The 18,929-nt window shown below is 45.4% G+C and overlaps 2 protein-coding genes across 2 annotated transcripts in view; one reads left to right on the forward strand and one right to left on the reverse strand.

Moving 5' to 3' along the window:
* MACO1 (macoilin 1) overlaps positions 1 to 7,230 on the reverse strand; it is a 57,554-nt gene extending 50,324 nt beyond the window's left edge. Inside the window, exon 1 of the mRNA XM_032390991.1 lies at positions 6,983 to 7,230. Coding sequence (XP_032246882.1) covers positions 6,983 to 7,062 — 80 coding nt within the window. The 5' untranslated portion in view covers positions 7,063 to 7,230. The remainder of the gene's footprint in view (positions 1 to 6,982) is intronic.
* Positions 7,231 to 16,126: 8,896 nt separating this feature from the next.
* Positions 16,127 to 18,929, forward strand: part of RHCE (Rh blood group CcEe antigens) — a 36,120-nt gene continuing 33,317 nt past the window's right edge. The window contains exon 1 of the mRNA XM_032391005.1: positions 16,127 to 16,329. Coding sequence (XP_032246896.1) covers positions 16,152 to 16,329 — 178 coding nt within the window. The 5' untranslated portion in view covers positions 16,127 to 16,151. The remainder of the gene's footprint in view (positions 16,330 to 18,929) is intronic.

An 18,929-nucleotide genomic window follows, 5' to 3' on the forward strand; every position in this document is an offset into this window, starting at 1 on the left:
TGTTCAAAGTGACACAACTAGTGTCAGGAACATTCTTTGAAGTCGAGTTCAAATAACTTTAAAGCCCTTATGTTTATCTATCACACTGGACTTTCTCATCTCATATTAGATATTCAATAAATATTATTTTCCTTCTTTATATGCTTTCCTATATACACATTCAACTTATATAATTCTTTAAATCTACAAGTTTTAAAAAAATGAGCAGATGTACTTTATGAAAGAATAAACCCTCAGTATCTCATTCATAAACTATGAATTTATAAACTTAATTTGTAAACACACTATGAAGCTCTACAGAAAAAAGTTTTAAGTCAAATATTTTTTTTTTTTTTTTAAGATTTTATTTATTTGAGAGAGAGATAGAGAGAGCAGGAGCGGGGGCGGGGGGAGAGGGAGAAGCAGATTCCATGCAGGACCCTGGGATCATGACCTGAGCCAAAAGCAGATGCTTAATCATCTGAGCCACCCAGGCGCCGCCTAAAGTCAAATATTCTTTACAGAAATAACTATGGCACGAAACATGGGACAACTCAAGACTGCTTTCTAGCGAAATTCACACTCCTAGAATGATCACTGTAATAGAGAAACATGTAATTCAAAAATAAAAAGATAATTCATTTTTTAAAAAAGTCATAATTACAATAAACCATTAGGTATAGCTTGTCAAGCCTAGAGCAAGGCAAGAAAATAATGCTTATTACATCTGAGAAAAAAGATTCTAGCCTTAGTATTTCTCTCATCTGAGACAGGAGTTTTTGTTTGACCATGAACACGGCACTCATTCTCTCTATAACGCAAGTACCCTCACTACAAGATAGGCAAAATACTGACTTTAATACTGAGCAACTTATTTGGTTTTTAGAAGTGCTTTAAAGATGAACAAAGTAATAATATAATTTAAAAACAGAGCTAGACTGTTTCTGGCCACCTCCCCTGTGCTAGGTAAGGAAAGAGATCTCAAATGGTCTAAGTCCACTAGTGATGTCTACAGATATACCTCAAGTGGACTAGCTGCACTATTTCAATCCACTAAAGGCAAAGCCTCTAAAAAAGAAAAGGCAACAGAAGAGATGGATGAGAGAGAAATTATTTCTGATGTCACAATCCCATGACTCAATGTGAGTACGTTGTCCTTAAAAGCAGCAGAGGAAAACAAAGGAATGAAGGTTAGTGGTATGAAGGGGCTTCCAAGTCTGGGGATGATAGGCATTTTGGAGGGTTGATGAGCAGAGGCCAATTTGGTATTAGTTAAGTTAGATGTCAAAGATATAAAGCCTCAAAGAATACATTCTAACAGTTATTTTTTTTTAAATTTCCATTACCAGGATCCATGTGACTAAAGGTGAGAGACCTTGAGGAAATATTCACTCATTGGGTATTTGAAGAAATTCATGATGGAAAAAAAAACATCTAGCAAAGGATATGTGTTTCTGCTGTTGGTCTGTACCATTATACTTATGTAGCTTGTTGGGCAAACAACTTTTTTCTTCTGGACCTATTTCTTGAAAACGATCCAAGTAAAATAATTACACCCAAATCTAGTAAGCCTAGAGAATAAAAGTAATCAGTATCTTTGAAGAGCACACTGAATTTCATCAAGAAAAGTAACCCAGGGGCGCCTGGCTGGCTCAGTTGGTAGAGCATGCGACCCTTGATCTCAGGGTTATGAGTTTGAGCCCCATGACAGGAAGGAGGGAAGGAAGGAAGGAAGGAAGGAAGGAAGGAAACCTAATTACAGTATTTCACTTTGAGCTCTTAACCATGTTTAAAATTTCTATCTGACCCTCCAGACTCCACAAGGTATATGTTATATTTTATTATATTCCCTTAAGTATCACCTGGATGGTAGCCTAGAAAACGACAAAACAAAACAAAACACACATATATATACACACAAAACCCCAAAGGGTTAATATCAGTGGGAAGATCTGGGAGAAATGGCCAAAGAAAAAGACTCTAGACATATAAGTGCCTATAGAACAGGAACTGGCTCCAGAATATTTGGCAAATAACTAACAAAAAGTGAAAATAATAAGCTATTAAGTCTACCATTAAAACCAATCTCCAAATCTAGTGAGGTTCAAGAAAGGCCATAAGGAATCAAAGAAAAAGGAGAATATCACTAATGAAACAGGAAGCTTTAAAGCAAATAATCTGAACTAGATCACGTTCCCTCCTTCCCCTGCCTCGACTCGTAGCAGAAATTTAAAGGGATTTTCAAAACATCTAATGAAACTAAACTGCCAAGAGTACTCAGACAAGAAGAATCACAAATGAGAGTTGGAGGAAAGTACCTTTCTTTTAAGGTAACACACTACTGGCAAAAACTAAGTACAAAACTCCAATGTGGCAGATTTGTTCAAATGCATTTCATGCAAACTGTAAATATAAGGATTAGGTAAACACCTCACTGGAAAGGTTAGTCAAAACTTACCCCCTTCCCCAACACCCCTCTAAAACAATACAGAATCTATCACTTTCATGTCAGGTCCAGTGTGGCTGAAAAAGCCTCCCAAGATCACCAAAATGCTTTTAGGCTGTGAGGTTGCAACACTGGGGTGTCTGGGGTTTCGGCAGGACACATGTACAATCAAGGCAGCCAAGGGTCAGGCCAGCCTCTAGTGGCTTTAATAAGCATAACCCAAAGGAGCTAAAACTAGGCTTAGGAAACATCATTAATTAAAGAGGCAGGAACGGCAGAAAAGTGAAATCTCTGGAGATCAGATTATTTCGACTAGGGTCTGAAAAAGGAAATTAGGAAGCTGAGAAGGATGCAAACTTGGATCATTCCAAAAGTCAGAGGCCAGGAAACTCTTTTCTGAAACAAAGACGGGCCAAGGTATTCTACCTACCAGGGACGTCCGAGTCCTCAGCTCTAGTCTGAAGGTGCGAAGCTGTAAGAATCTACGAGTCAGGCACAGTCCTGCTCGTCCAAGCTGCAGGTGGCGTGCTACACGATGACAGGAAGTATTCATAAATTCACAAGTGAAGGGGCGCTTCCTTCAACCACCAGTAACAAAGATATAGAATAGTTTCCTGAAGCTTAACACATGTGCCTTACTTAAAATGCTTATTATGCCTACTTGGGCAAGTAACAATTTTAACTCCAGAAGCTTTCAACGTAAACGTTTCTGCCCCTGTCTTCTCCCTACCACACACATCATCTCATCTTTCCATTATAAAGTCAGTAATTCTCAGGGGGAAGGAAGTGGGGAACATGGCAAAGTGACAGGTGGCTAAACCACACAGGATCCCCTTAAGGCTTTTCAAAACTACAGAGCACTCCAACCCCACCTCACCTGGAGAATCACCGCATGTAATTAGACGTTACTGCTGGGAGTGTCTGGTGCATGTGTGAAGGAGCAGACATGGACAGAGAATCGCTGCCATAAAACCTGAGGACGTCTGGAATGTCATAGTTAAGTGCAGTTATTTATTTTACTTTCTCTTATTAATAACCGTTCCTTATGATTTCCGAAGTTCTTTCACATTTATCTCATTTGAGTTAGAAAATATTCCCTCACTTACTGGCGACTGTCTACTTCATCATAAAATAGCACAGGGCAAAATAAAGCTGTTAATGCATCAGGTGAACAACTAAAATAGCCGGCTAAAATATAATTCAACAAAAATATTTTTCCTTGAACAGAACGCAAAGTTCTTTGGAACCTCAAAACCACTGTACAAATTTAAGAGGGCATTACGATGATCTACTAAACTGTAAACTCCTTGAAGACAAGAAACCATATCTAATTCTGTATCCTCCACGATTCCCTGAACAACACAGGTTCTTAACTGAGTAGGATGAATTAGTTTATATTCATTTATTTATTAACTCACACACTCAACATTTATTGAATACTGAATTTCTACTCTGGATCTATGCTGGCTCGGATTGTTTTTAAATGTGTTTTGAATTTTAGTCCTTAATAACATAAAAGGAAATCATCACCATCCCTGGTTCTTTTCTCTTATTCTTGATTATTAATTTGACTGGAATAAGATATATGTACATTTCAATTTTCAAACAATGGGCACACATATAAATGTAGATAATGCTGATATGTCTAAAATCCATTTTCCTTTTACCTTGCCCCGAAACAATTCTATCATAGTCATTATACTGACAATAAGCATATCATCTGAAAATCACCTCAGTCACAGTTGCTGGATTGGAGCCCATGATTAAAAGCATCTCAGCAATAGGATTTTTTTCAGCAAGACCAAGCAGCAACTGACCCTTTGTTTTGACTACTCAACTTCTGTTTATAACTGTAGCAAATCTTATAGTCTCTCTTGCCTCCTTAAAAAATAAACCAAACATGTTAAACTGTGATAACAACAACAGGGTAAATAATATTTGGATAGCCTGCTAGAATTTATAAGAGTTTCACAAACTGAACATGAGCTCCTTTAGTCCTCAAGACTCATTTGACAGATGAGAGAATGGGGCTCAAAGTGGCAGAGCTGGGATTCTGAGTCCGAACCCAGGTCTCCTGATGCCCACAGTCCAGTGCTCTCTTCATCACAGCTGCCTCCTTGCTATGCCCAGATTCAAAAAGTTGTGCAGACTGAGAACATGAAAATAATGTTCATGAAAGGTCATGCTGTGAAACAGTAGACAGTGGTTATCAAAACTGTCAACAGAGCCTCAGGAAAAAAGGTCTCTGTTTAATGAGACCAAAATTGGCCAGGTGTTGAGAAACAAAATGGGTAATAGATGGTATGAAGAACAATTAATACAGAGTTAAATTCGATGATCACAGAAATTTGATATTCACAAATCCTCAAACACCATAATTTATAACTAGCCCACTCATTCTGTTTGTTTTAGGAATAAAGGAAAAATTTCTAAACATATTTTTAAAAACAGAATTGGAAAAAAACAAAACTATGATCTTGTTCTTTAGTCCAATACTCCATATTATAAACTAAGAAACAGGTAAGTGAATTAAAACATTCATTTGATATATGATGCTCCAAAAGGAAAGACAGGTCGAAATATATGTAGGTCTTTGATTAACATCTAACTTAAAGAATGCCAAACAGAGAAGGGCAAACAGATTTGAGAGCTGTTGGGTTTTAAAATTTTACAGCAAAACTCTGAATAACTTGCATAGCATATTTACTTTAGGGTAGGAACATTTGAATTCCAAAAGCTCATCACTAAAATAATAGATCTTCATTAGACAATGAATTCACATTGTTCACATTGATTGAGTGGTTACTATCAGGCAGGTATTAAATTGGGCATCATCTGTTCAAATATAAAGAGATGTCAAAATACAACACATGTAAACAATATGGGATCCTCAGTCTTCTTTCTATAAAGGTATATCATCATATGTTACTGTGACTAGCAGCCATTCAAAGTCCTTGGTCTACAATTCTGTTTAATATGCTTTTTCTATTCTTGTGTCACTATTAAGTTGTTCAAATCTTTTTCAATGGGCAGAAAAAAATCCTTCCTAAAGGATCACAGTGTCTTCAACTTAAAGAGACATTTCTCCCCCACCTATTAAATCTGTAGGAAAACGGTTTTTGCTTTTTCACTTTTAGTTTAAATGGTCAGGTTTGATTAATTCAGCTTGGATTTTGGCCTGTTTTACTGACTGCTGTACCCTCATAGCTAGAACAGGGCCTGGCACATAGTATGTACATTTGTTGAATGAATGAATGAATTATTCCTATGATCTATGGCTCATTACATAAGGATATATCTATAGAGAAGGATAAATATACATAAGAACTTTATACTTTGACTTCTTAATGCTTTTAAACTTGAAATAAAGGAAAGCCCTGATGTTTACATCACTCAGCTGCTTGTGAAAAGCAATCTTCCATATATGTAAACAACAGCATGTGCAAGGTGTACAGTTATGCTAAGACGTGGTCATTAGCTTGGTGACAACTTGGGTGTTATCAGCTACCTCACATATTTCTCTAAGTCCCACAGCTCAAACAGCTAAATCGTAAAATACCACGGAAACTCAATTAAGCCTATATACACATGCTGATAATTCTCCTTTGTAAATTAATGATTTCTCCACCGAAATCATTTATCAAGGCAAGTACCATTCAGAATTAACATTCTAAGAAGAACCAGAAAAATGACAGGTCGTACACAAGTTTTGCTTAGGAAGCTGTGATTGTCACCAAGTTGCCCCATGAACCTGTTGTCCTTCTCCCCCTCAGAGCAGTGAATTCAGTTTCTATTTAAAGGGACACTGCCTTTTTTTTTTTTCCCCCCGGAAGAAAAAGAAAATTTTGAGTTTGGAAAAAAATCCCTTTTAAAAGGTTCGAAGAAAACTATCAGCTTAGAATGGTCAAAATAATGTTTGCTAAGAAAATGATCATCAGCTCCTGAGTTTGGAGCGGGGCCACAGGGCATGATTAGGGGGTATCGGCTTCAGCCCTCGGTGCCAAGTCTGAGATCCCGCAAGAGAAGTAGAGGGCGAAAGACCGGGCAACGTGGCCACCTGCCCAGTCTGCCGGGGACCGTGGGGCCACCGTCTGCTCCCAACTTTGTCAGCCTTTCCCCCTAGTGCATATGGTCCACCCGCCTCCCGATTCAGGCCGGCGACTCCCAGGCCAGAGCGGAACTGGGGGGCCAGCGGAGGCCCGGCGGCCCCGGGAGCGGCCCTCGGGGCCCGGCGTCTTGGGCTAGGGGCGCGGGAGGGGAGGGGGCTTGCCGCCCCTCCCCCCGGCGGGTCCAGGGAGCTCCCAACGGCGGCTCGGCGGCTTCCTCCGCCAGCGGCCGCCGCGCCCTCCCCGCCCGGACGGCGGCCCTCGCCACGCCCCGCGCCCCCGGGGCGCACCCCTGCGGGCCGGCCGGAGCCCCCCCGGGCCGCGCTCCTCTGGAGAGCCCCCGGCGCGGGCGTGCGGCCTAGTCGGGGTTACATAACGGGGCCGGGCCCCTCCGCAACCGACCGGGGGCCGCGGGGCCCGCGCGGGCGGAGGCGGGGGCGCCGCCGCTCACCTGCCGTAGATGCCCTCGGTGATCCGATTCCGCTTTAGGGGGCGGCGGAGCTTACTGCAGTCGGCGTTCCGCCGCTTCATCCTCCCGCTGGGGGGCCGGGTGCCCGCGCCGCCTCCGCCGCCGTCTCTCACCTCAGCCGCCGCCGCCGCCGCCGGCCCGCCCCGCGTCGGGCCTGGACTCTACCCCTGGGGCCGGTCACACAGACATGGAGCCAGCACCCGGGGGGAGGGGGTGGGACGGGGAGGGGGGGCTCAGAGCCTCCTCCGCCTTCGGAAACAAAGAAATGACAATTCCGGGGCCCGCCCGCCCCAGCACCAGCCAGCCGCCTGCCCCGCCTCCTCGGCTCCGACGGACGGCCCCCGAGGCCAATCGAAGGCGTCGCTACGCCGCTGCCGGCCAATCCAAGGGCCCGCTGAGGCACAACGGACTCGAGAACCCGCCTCTTTGAAGGACAGAAGAATGCGCCAATCATTATAGTGTCTGTGTGCGTGCCTGGGCCTATCAGAAAAGATTTAAATAGAGGCTTATAAATAGGCCCTATAAATATAACATCCTATATTATGCCTTATTGCGAAGGCACACTTCATGACTGTTGGATTGCGCTTCATTGTATTATAATCCATGCTAGAGCATACCGTGCTATATTCATTGCCCGCTATCACTAGCACCGTATGAAATCGGGAGGCCTGGGTTTGCGGCATGTGCTGTTTTCTGCGCTGACATGTGCCCCAGTCAGTCGCGTCATTATGTAAGGGGTTCGCAGCATCCTCCCCCTCCGGGAGCCTCCGGGGTCAGCGCCGGGGGCCCTTTCTGCGGATCCTGGAGCGTTCGGCCAGGCCGGCCGCGTCAGCGCGCGACGGGGGTACGAATGACAAAGCAAACCCCACACACACATACACACACACACCCTGCCAGCTCCCGGCGACGTGGTGACAGCGCGGCGGCCAATCGGAGGAGGCACGGGGCGGGGCTGCTACGGTCCCGCCCCCTGGAGGCGCGTCACAGGGGGCGGGGCCGTGGGTGCGCGCGACGTCGCGCTGGGCTGCTGGGGGTGTGTGGGGCGGTGCGACCCTCTCTCCACGTCCGCAGGACGGGCTGTGCGGATGGCTCCGCGGGCACCACGCCTGCTGGACACGGCGAGCGTCAGCGTCGGGGACGTGTCAGTGCTGTGCGAGGGGTCGATGCCGCGGGGACTAAGGGGAGGCTGCTCGGCGGCGAGGGCCGGGCTTTTCAGATGTTGGGACACCGGCCAACGACCCCTCTCACCGGACCCTCCTAGAGCGCCGATTTTGTGCCAGGCACCGTGCTGAGTGCTTTGCATCTACTTGCTCATTTACTCCTCATTAATTCCTTGCAACGTAGGTCTGGCAAAATCACATTAGAAAAGACAGCAAAGATTCTTTTAAAAAGAATGTCATTAATGAAAACTGGGAAGCTGTCAAAAAGTAGCTGAAGGGAGAAGAAACACCCATGGATCTCATCACCTTAACACGACCACTATTAGCACTCTAAATTTTTTCTTTCTTTCCTATTTTCCCCCATGGGTGATATCATTATTACTATTACTGCTATTATTACTGAAGAGTTGTGATCATACTAGATATTCAACTTTGTATTCTGTTCTTTTGTGTGTGTATGTGTGAGTAAATTGATAGAAGTTTACTAAGTGAAGATACAGAAAAAGCTCTCAAAAGTGAGAGGGGTCCCGACAGGGTTGCCACTGAGGGCCTTTCAGGTTGGTCTTTTTGTATTCTGTTCTTTAATGTAAACATTGTCCCATGTTATTATGCATCCTCCCTAAATATTTCTGATGGCTGCTGAATCTCCCATCACGTGGCCATACCAACTTAACCGCACACCAACAGTGGGACTGTGAGGTGGTCTTCCAGCACATTTTAAAAACTTCCAGGAAGTAGATGGTATCTGGTTTTGTCCTGAGTTGGGTGGACCTCTTCCTGCCCTGTAATCACCCCCTTAATCAACACCTACCCCAAGGAGGAACTTGTAATTTGTATCAAAGTCATCATTCTCATCTGCTGTTCTTCGTTATTTTATCCTGCTCACAAATTTTTAAAGATCCTCCAATGCCTGAAAACCATTCTCTTTGTTACGGCATCCAGAGCTGTCACACTGGAGACCCACTCTCCTTTTCCAGGCCTACCCAGGCCAGCAAGCCTTATCTACTCACTGTCCTAAAACCCACTGCAACCTTATCTTCCCTCCTTTCTGCCTTTGCTCCCACACAGAGCATCTCCAGCAGTGCTGCTCCTCAGTCGGGTTTCTTGGGTGAGTCTTGTTCATCCACCAAGGATGAAAGCTTCTTGGGGGATTGGATCCTTATTCTGAAGAGATGCAGTTTTGAAAAATTGCAAGAGTACCTACCTTTTCAGACCAGGATTGAAATTCCAGCATGGCCACTTACTAGCTTGGGCAAGTTACAGAATCTTAGAACCTCTGTTTCCACTCAGGTATGTTTTAAGGCTTATAGAATAATGAACTTTCAGGGCCAGGCATACAGTAGGTAACGGTAAGCAGTTACCGTTAATAGTATACTTGTTTTTCATCCCTCACTTCTCTCCAGCATGTTGATAAAGTGGCACTGGGTGGCCAAGGATAACAAACTCCGTGAGCTCAAACTTTCACCAAGGCTGCCCATCATTGTGAAAGGGTCTGAATGGAATGCTCTGCTTGGAGCAGCAGAAAAAGGCTTCAGCTGCCAAGGTGAATTGGTTCATGGAGAAGGATACAGGCAGGACCTACATCAATATTCTGGAGGCTTGAATGCATTAGGAAGGTTACATGGTAAGATCCTGGCTCTAGACTCCATGAGGCCCCAGATCTGAATATAGCCATCAACTCCATGACTACAAGGTTCCAGATTACCTGGGCCAGAGACAAACAGCCAACTCAGTAAGGTTATTAACAGGGCCATATCCATGGTCTTTTCCACTCCCCCTTATGTCCCTGTTATCTAGGACAGTGCCATGGCACACTGTGGAACGAATAGGTGAGTAATCCAGGAAAAGATGACAGAGGCGCTGGAGCTCACTGTCTAGCCTACCATCCTTATAAGGACATTCCATGCTGTGGCAGAAGTGTGGAGTGACTGGGAGTTACTCTCAGACATAAGGCTACATGGGGGAAAGAGAAAGAACAGAGAAAATCTGGTGGTCTGGGTTCCAGTCCCAACACCCTGCTGTTGAGTTACCTGCATACATCTGTGCCAAGATCCCCTCTGGAGACTCTTCAAGCCCTGTGTTTAGAAGCAGGTCATTTTAGCTCCATTTTACAGATGGGAAAATTGAGGCTCGGAGAAAATAAAATTATGCAATTGGCTTGGTAGAGCAGTTTAGCTCAAGGAACAGCTGAGTGAGATCAAGCTGTGATGCTATAGGCCAAACCTGGGGCCTAGAGATGGTTATTGATGATTAGGTTTATTGATCTGGTGATGGGCTGGAGTAGGATGACAGGAATTGTCCCCTTGCCAAGAGCCCACAGTAAGACTGCCCTTCTCCATTCCCTCCTTCTGCCCCAGCCAGACCATCTCTTTTCCTGGGCCACCCTAGCCCAAGCTCCTTTGGGTTCTAGTCAAGTGCCAGCCTTTCCCCTCTGAGCCCTCAGATGGCTCTTTGGGACCCTAAGGGCACAGGCCTGGGCAGAGGTGGGGTAGCCTCCTGCCTGCCACAGAGCCCCCCCAAGCTCTCCGTACCTCCACCATCAGTCAGGAACCAGGGGAGAGCAGTGGCCATTTTACAGATGAGTAAGACAGGGAAGGGAAATCATCTGTTCGTATTCAAAAGACCAAGGCCCAGCCAAGAATTCAGGGTTGTCCCTCCTCTTCTCCTGGGATGTTCAATGGGCAAGGGGTTGAGATTTGTCCTTGAGCTTCACCTGGCTCAGAATAGCTCAGAAGAGCCTGGAGAGTGATCATCACATCCCGTTTCACAAATAAGAAAACTGCATCCCCCCCTCTTTCAGTAGCTTCAAATCCCCTCAAGCCCTCGAGTCAGCTGCTCAGCTGCCTTGAATTTGGTTCCCATGCCACAGGAGTCACCGAAAAGTCCGGACGCTGGGGTGGCCACCTCTTATACACGTATCTGTGTCCCCCAGAGAACCCTGTTAATGGAGGATATTCATTGTAATGTTTAGAACAGAAACAGTTTAGAAATAACCCAGATAATCCTGCAAAGGGGGCTGGTCAAACATGGTCACACATTCTTACCACGGAAGTCGTGTGGCATGGAGAATGGTGACACGTAGCACTTACCACGTACAGTCACTGCTCTAAGCACCATATGCACTTTGATCTCAACCTCACAACAACCCTATGAGGTAGAGATGTTACTGGTGCCATATTACAGACGAGAAAACTAGCCCAGAGCAACTCAGTTCTTTGCCTAAGGTCGCACAGTAAGTGATAGAGCCCGGATTCAAACTCAGAAATTCTGACATCAGAGCCTGGGTTCTTAGCCACCCTGATAGAATGTTGTAGAAAGATATTCCAGGCTTGGAAATGACTTAGGATATACCGTTCACGGAAACAGCAATTACTCATTTTTGTAGGGGAGAAAACAAGGCCTAAATTCACATGAATAGGAAAAAAAATCTGAAAAATATACAAAAAGAAGAAGAACTGGTTTTTGGAGATATGGAAATCATGGGTGCTTTATGTAAACTTTATGCACGTCTGCATTTTCAGAGTTTTCTACAGTAAATATACCAACCCTGTGCAATAATAATTACTAACATTTATGGAGGATTTTCTACACATCTGACACTTACATGCACTTCCTCATTTACTCTTCATGACCGGGGTTCTCTGGGTGGCTCAGTGGGTTAGGCGTCTGACTCTTGATTTCAGCTCAGATCATGATCTCGTGGGTCGTGGGATCAAGCCCCACGTTAGGCTCTGCACTGGCGGGGAGTCTGCTTGAAGATTCTCTCCCTCTGCCCTCCCTCCACTTGCATGCACTCTCTCTCTCTCAAATAAATAAATCTTAAAAAAAAAAATCTTCACAACCACTCTATGAGATTGACACTGATTTTCCCTACTTTACAGATGAGGAAATAGATAGTGATCATCATACCCAAGTTCACACAGCCAATAATTTGTGGAGTCAGGATTTGAACCCAGATTGCCTGACTCCCAAGCTCATGTTTGTTGAATGAATGAATGAATGAATGAATGATTGACTTAGCCACAGTTTACCCAGGCATGCCCAGAGCAGGATCACAACCTTGGTATGGACAAACTTCCAGAGAGGGAATGGAGGACTTACCTACGTCCTTGCTTGCTGCCCATGACTGAGCCTTACAATGCCTGGTGAGGACGGTATAGTGAGTATTCTTACGGAGTCCTGTTTTTACAGAAAATGCACGATTACATGTGAATTCTGTAGTCTCTCTGACTTGATTCGTCACCCCTGGAGGAAGCCTGGTCACTTAGATCAGAACGTCACAGGCATGGCACCACTTGCCCACCTTCCTTTCTATAACCCAGCCGCCACTCATGCTTATGTATTCATTCTCTCATTTGTAATAATTCTGTGAGGAAAGTAGAGCAGCTCATCTTATTTGACTCATTAAGGAAGTTGAGACTGTGAGTGGTTTACTAAATGGAAGGCAGAATTGCAAAGTAGTTGACAGCATAAGCCGTGGCGTCAGAGGGATGTGGGATGGGTCCCACCCCTAGCATTTATTAGCTGTGTGACATTGAGCGCTCACATCACCTCTCTGAGTAGCAGCTTCCTCATCTGTAAGACGGGATGACTGCGCCTGTACTCATAGGCTTGAGGGGAAAAGTAGATGGAATAATGTATGCAAAATGCTTGGTCCAGTGCTTGGCATTCCGGAAATGGCAGTTGTTATTTATTCAACAAATATTTAGGGGCGCCTGGGGGGCTCTGTTGGCTAAGCATCTGCCTTCGGCTCAGGTCATGATCTCATGGGTCCTGGGATCGAGCACCGCATCGGGCTCCCGGCTTAGCGGGGAGTCTGCTTCTCCCTCTCCCTCTGTGCACTTTCTCTCTCTCTCTCAAATAAATAAATAAAATCTTTCAAAAAACCAAAAATTTATTGATCACCTCTTATGGATGAGCAGTAGGTGCTGAGATACAACAATCAGAAGTCCCTGTGCTTGGCTCTGAGGCGGAGAGGGCAGGGGCAGTTTTCTGACAGGAGGAGGCTTTTAGGCAGAGGGAGAAGCAGGTGCACACAGTGCTTTCCCCAACATTTTATTATGAAAAGTTTCTAACAGACGCCAAAGAAGTTGAAAGAATTATACAGTGAAAAGCCCTTTACCTCCCGCGTAGACTGAACAATGAACATTTAACTATATTTGTTTTGTGACATATCTGCCCTAGATCCCCGTGCTTTCTTTTTTTTTTTCTAAAGATTTTATTTATTTATTTGACAGAGAGAGAGACAGCAAGAGAGGGAATACAAGCAGGGGGAGTGGGAGAGGGAGAAGCAGGCTTCCTGCAGAGCAGGGAGTCCCATGCGGGGCTCGATCCCAGGACCCTGGGACCATGACCTGAGCCGAAGGCAGACGCTTAACGACTGAACCACCCAGGCGTCCCCCCCTGTGCTTTCTTGGACCAGTTGAGCTGCCTTGATGGTTTGAAGACAGAATGTCTGGAGCAGGAGTGCGAAAACAGGGACCTTTTGCAAGAGTCAGAGGGGAAGAAAGAACATTCCCCTTTTGACAAATCTGTTGGGAGAGGCCAAGTGTGGGGGACACCTCCCTTTATTAAAGAAAGCCTGTTTGGCAAGGAGCTTGGCCCTCTTGTCAAGCAGTCCGTCCCTCACTGGGGTAGGAGCAGGCCGCACAGGGGCTTCCGGGGTGTGGAACCAGCTGCCACCCACACTAAGTTGGCCCGAGGGTGAACACAACCATCCGGGGGCTCCAGGCCCAGGGGCTGGCAGAGACTGAAAATCTTCAGTGTTCATCTGGCTGACCTTTGGTGCCCCTGGGCAGGTGAGCCCAGCTGCCCGGTTTACACGGTGCTGGTACAGGACCCAGGCCAGCTCGGGTCATGTTTATTTGTCCCCCACACAGGGGAGCCCCTCCTTACGGAAACCCAGTTCATAAGAAGAGCTGATGGCCAGAAATCAGAACCAGGGGGTGACCATGAGGGGATGGAGACTTCTATCTCTGATCTCTAGCAGTCAGGGTACCTTCTCTCTATTGCTACTGTTGAGAGGGCAGAGGGCTGGGAATCCCATGTTCCTAGACTCGGAAGAGGACTTAGAAGTCGTCTGGGCCACAGTTGTGTGGTTAAACACCCAGTTGCTCAATCCGGGCTTTGGGTCTGGGTTAAATCCAGGTTCTCCTACTTATTAGTCCTGTCACCTTGGACAAGTCACGTAACCCTTCTGCACCTCGGGTGCCTCATTTGTCATAAAAGGCTAATAGTACCCACCTCCCAGGGTCATTAACTGAGTTCATGCATGTAAAGTGCCTAGAACATTGCCTAGCAATGGTAAGTGCTTGGAAAGTGTTAGCTCCAGACAGCATCTAAAGTAAAAGGAGCTGGTGTTGGTGGTTTGCAGCCATTTTTCCCCTATGCATGCATTAACATATTGGGTTTTTATTATTATTTTTTACAAAAATGGGAACATACTGCACACACTGTACTACAACTTGCTTTTCCACCCAATAGTATATCCTCTGTGTCAATTTTGATAAACCTTAAAAGCATTTTCCTCTGGATTTTTCCCACATATGTTCAGGACCCTGATGTTGGTGGCAAGATGTGTGTCCTGTAGCTTATTTGCCAGTCCCCTACTACTGGGCATTTAGGTTACTTTCAATTTTTTTCCCTTCTGCCAATAAAGCTGTGCTGAGCAAGAAGTGACTGATGTCAGCTGGCTGTATGACCTTGGGTATGACCTTCTCGTGTGAGTTTCTTCATCTAAAAACAAAATGAAAAGATTCTTCTGGGTGATTAAAATCTCCAGCAAACTGCATATTGAATCACTTCCAAGACATCACTGACAAGTAACCATCAGCTTCTGTTTGCATTCCGCTAGGGACAGGGTGCTCACTACCTCATGAGCAGCCTGTTTCACCGGACCGCTGTAATGGTCAATAAAGTATCCACCATGCTGGGCTAGAATCTGCCTCCCTGCAACTCCTAGTCTAGTTTTATTATCTGAGTCCCCATAAATTCAGTCTATACCCAGTGGCCAGTGGCTGGGGCCAATCCTTCCCTTCCTTCCTTTCTCCCTCTCTTTCTTTATGCTTATTATAGATCAGACCATCTGCTAGGCACATGGATGGGGCTCCAGAAGTTAGCTGCAGGGTAGGAACTGGAGCCCAGGTGCCCTAAGTCCCATTTCAGGGGACTGCCCCTGCTGTGGGACAGGGGTCCTGAAGCTGGTGGTCTGCCTCATGCCCCAGGCAGAGTCCTGGGTTGCTCTGTGAGGAGGTGACCAGAGCTGGAGACAACTACAGCCTAGGGCTGGAGCAGGACCCCACCAGGTTTTTACTAGAGCTGGACCCAAGCCTCCTTTCTTTTCCCCCACCTACCCTTAAAAGATTTACAAACAAGTAGATTTAAGTACAGATTCAAATATAAATAATTTCAACCATGTAACTCGGAAGAGTTAGTTCCCCAGGGGCTCTGTCTGGATCTTTCTCAGGGCTTAGTGTTGTTCTTTGCTTTCATTCATTCATTCATTCATTCATTCTCATTCAATACATTCTTATTAAGAGCTCACTGGGTAAGGTCTTAAAGAGAAATTTTGCCAATCCAAAGCCCCCTCTGAGACTCCGTTTCCCCATTTGTAAAATAGGAGTGCTGATCCACTCTCTGCCTTGCAAGGATATGGGGAGGGTAAACTGAAGTCATGAGCAAAGGAGGGTTCTTATGTGTGGGTGCCCAGTGAACGGATGACCTCTTTGAAACTGCGCACAGTGCCCGTCCTAGAGTAGAAATGCAGCAACTACTTGTTGAATGAACAAATAAGTGAGGGACTGAATGAATGAGTTAGTGTTGGAATAAATGCATCTCTTCCGCTCCCTGTCACAGTCCCTCTGCTCCTATGTTAACTCCATCAACAGGCCAGCAAAACCAGCCTTGCAGCCGGAGATAAGGCTTTTGGCGGGTGTCTCCCCTATCACTCCTTGGAGTGGGGGTGGGGGCAGAGGGGTGATGCCTGGTGCTGGATGCCACACAGACACAGACAAGGACACAGGATGGGCTCCAAGTACCCACCATCTATGCGGGGCTGCCTGCCTCTGTGGATCCTAGTGCTGGAGGTGGCTCTCATTGTCATCTTCTTCTTTTTCACCTCCTCTGACACTTCCTCACAGGATCCGAAGAAGCTCATGGGGAACTTTCGAGGTGAGTGTCCAGAGGGGGGTGGTCACAGAGGCAAGTAGCAGGAACAAGGGAAGAGGAGGTCTGTGGTCCTCCAGTGGCTGACATGTTCCTTTCCACAAAGTCTCTGAGTAAATGGGTTCCCACACCTTCTCCCATAGGTTGCGCAGAGACCCAGCCAACAATGTAGGCTCCCCCTTTAGGACCAACGTGGACATCTCCTCTTCCATGAAGCCTTCCTTGATTTGTCAGGGCAGTGAGGGGCCTCCTATTCTGTATTTCTAGAATTTCCTTTGCCAAATGGTTTTCATAAGTCTCTGCTTCTCTGTTCTTTCCTCCCCTTTCTCCTGAACAGCAAGGAATTTCACGTTGTTTGGCTTTTAGTTTTTATTTCCTTTTCTTTTTTGGTCTCTCTTGCTCATTTCTGTACCACCCTCCTTTTGGTAGCTTGAGTCTGTTGCCCCTCCCCCACCCCCAGCCTTCTCCTTCTCACTCATTGGCTGGGAAGTCTACATTCTGTCTGCAAATCCAGAGCCATAAGGTATGGCTGAAGAGGAGTGTAGGATGGTTGTGATTTTATATGCAGCTAAAAATATTCACAGACCGTAATGAGAACAACTGTAAACAAGACAGATATCCACAGTGGTGTGGCTTCTGCTTTTTTAAAAAAAAATTGAGATGAGTTTCAAGCATCTCATTGGGCCGATATCTTATCTATGATAATGGATGGGCCTCCTTGAGTGTCCTCCCTGAGACAAAGCTGAAGCTCTAGTCTGGTTGAGTGCCTGCTTCTTCCTGAGTGATATTAACTGACTAGTTAGCTGAGAGCAATGGAAAAGCATCACTGGGCCCTAAGCAGGAGTAAGTAGGACAAAGAGATGACTTGGGGAGGGAAGCGTCTACACCACTTCAGGGGCTGGTCCAGAGAGGGGCCCTTAGTGCCTGATGAGCAAGGCCTAGACAAATTTAAGTTCATTTCAGTTTACTTTAATTCTTTTCAGTCCAATACAATATAATTCAATGCATGCATTCATTCGCTCATGTATTCATTCAACCCTGTATTACATCCAGTGGGGGATCTAGACACGTGCTAATCAGAGCTAATATTTATTTTCTCTTCCTATGTACCAGGCACTATTTAAATGCTTTATATTGAACCCTCACAACAATCCCATGAGTCGGTATGATTATGATCTCTGTTTCTCATATAAGGAAATGAGGCACATGGATGTTGAATAATTTGCACAAAGTCACTCAACCAGTGATAACACAGCAAATTTAAACTCACGCAGCCTGGTTTTAGTTTCCATGCACGTAACCACTATGCTTCACTGCCCCGTTTTACAGTGAGCTTGAGTCACCTGTCATATAACCAGTGGGTATAGGAGCCAGTATTTCAACTCTGTATGTTGGCGCCAGGGTCCACATTCTTCACCCCTCTGCTATGCTGGTAACACAGAAATGAAGTGTCCTCAGACACTCACTTTACATGGAAGCACAGAGGAGGGCCCATAACCCAGGCAGGGGAGATGATGGTGTCAGGGAAGGCTTCTGGAAGGAAGTGACTGACCAGCCACATCTTGGAGGCTTGGTAGGAATTAACCATGTGAAAATGGATCATCAGCCAGAGTGAGAGGACAGCAAGAGCTGGTGTGTGCACTCACTGGAGTGGACCAGGTTAGGGTTTAACATCGCAACATCAGAGCCCAAAGAAGGCAGTAGGGCATGGTGGACCCACTGGGTTGAGTAAGGAGCTGGACCTTCATGCTGCTGAGCTGATAGGAAGAAGCAGGGGTGTGGTGAGTTTGGGTTCAGGTTGTGGAGAAAGCCATTCCAGGGCTAGTGGAGGGGTAGGGGAAAGGGCCATGACTTGAGGTGGGAGACCAGTGTGCAGGCTGGTGTGTAGTATGGACCAGAGGGCTTCAAACGCTTCTGATCACATACACCATTTTTTAAGCACATACCATACCTACATGTCATCATCAAGTACTGCTGCGTGAATATATTTTGTACATTATAATAATACACACAAATTAGAAAATCTGAAAGAGGTCAAAACAAATACATAATATTTTCAAATTATTGATTGTGATGGTGCCAATCAATCTCAAGGCAAGGTCCATTGTTTCCATTACTGAGAGTGGATGTAAATCCATTCCTAGAGTCTTCTTGATAACTTCAAATTCTCCTGGTTGACTTCCTGTCAGATCTAATTAGACTGACTTTTTTAAAACCTCGAATGTGACGGATGAAGAGTTTACACAAGAAATATCACTCTGCCCTTTTTTTTCATACGCTTGGCTGCCATTATGGTTCTGCCTTCATTCTGTGGTTTTAGGCAGGCGTTGTTCAAGCCATTAGTCCATTTTGTAAAGGTTAGTTGAGCTAAAACTAGGTTACCTTATCTGTCAATTCACTTAATCTAATCCAGTCCATGTGAACTCAATGTTATTCAAACCAGCCAATTCCAAAAAGACATTTTTGAGGCAATCAGCATGAATCCTGTATGACATACAGGAATTATTGTTAGTTTTGTAAGTCTGATAATAGTATGGTGGGGTTTTTTTTAAGGCCCTATCTGCTAGAGAGGTATATTGAAATGAAGCAATGTCCAGGGCTTGCTT

Source organism: Phoca vitulina, unplaced genomic scaffold (assembly GCF_004348235.1).
Source record: "Phoca vitulina isolate PV1807 unplaced genomic scaffold, GSC_HSeal_1.0 scaffold2, whole genome shotgun sequence".
NCBI classification, from domain to species: Eukaryota; Metazoa; Chordata; class Mammalia; order Carnivora; family Phocidae; genus Phoca; species Phoca vitulina.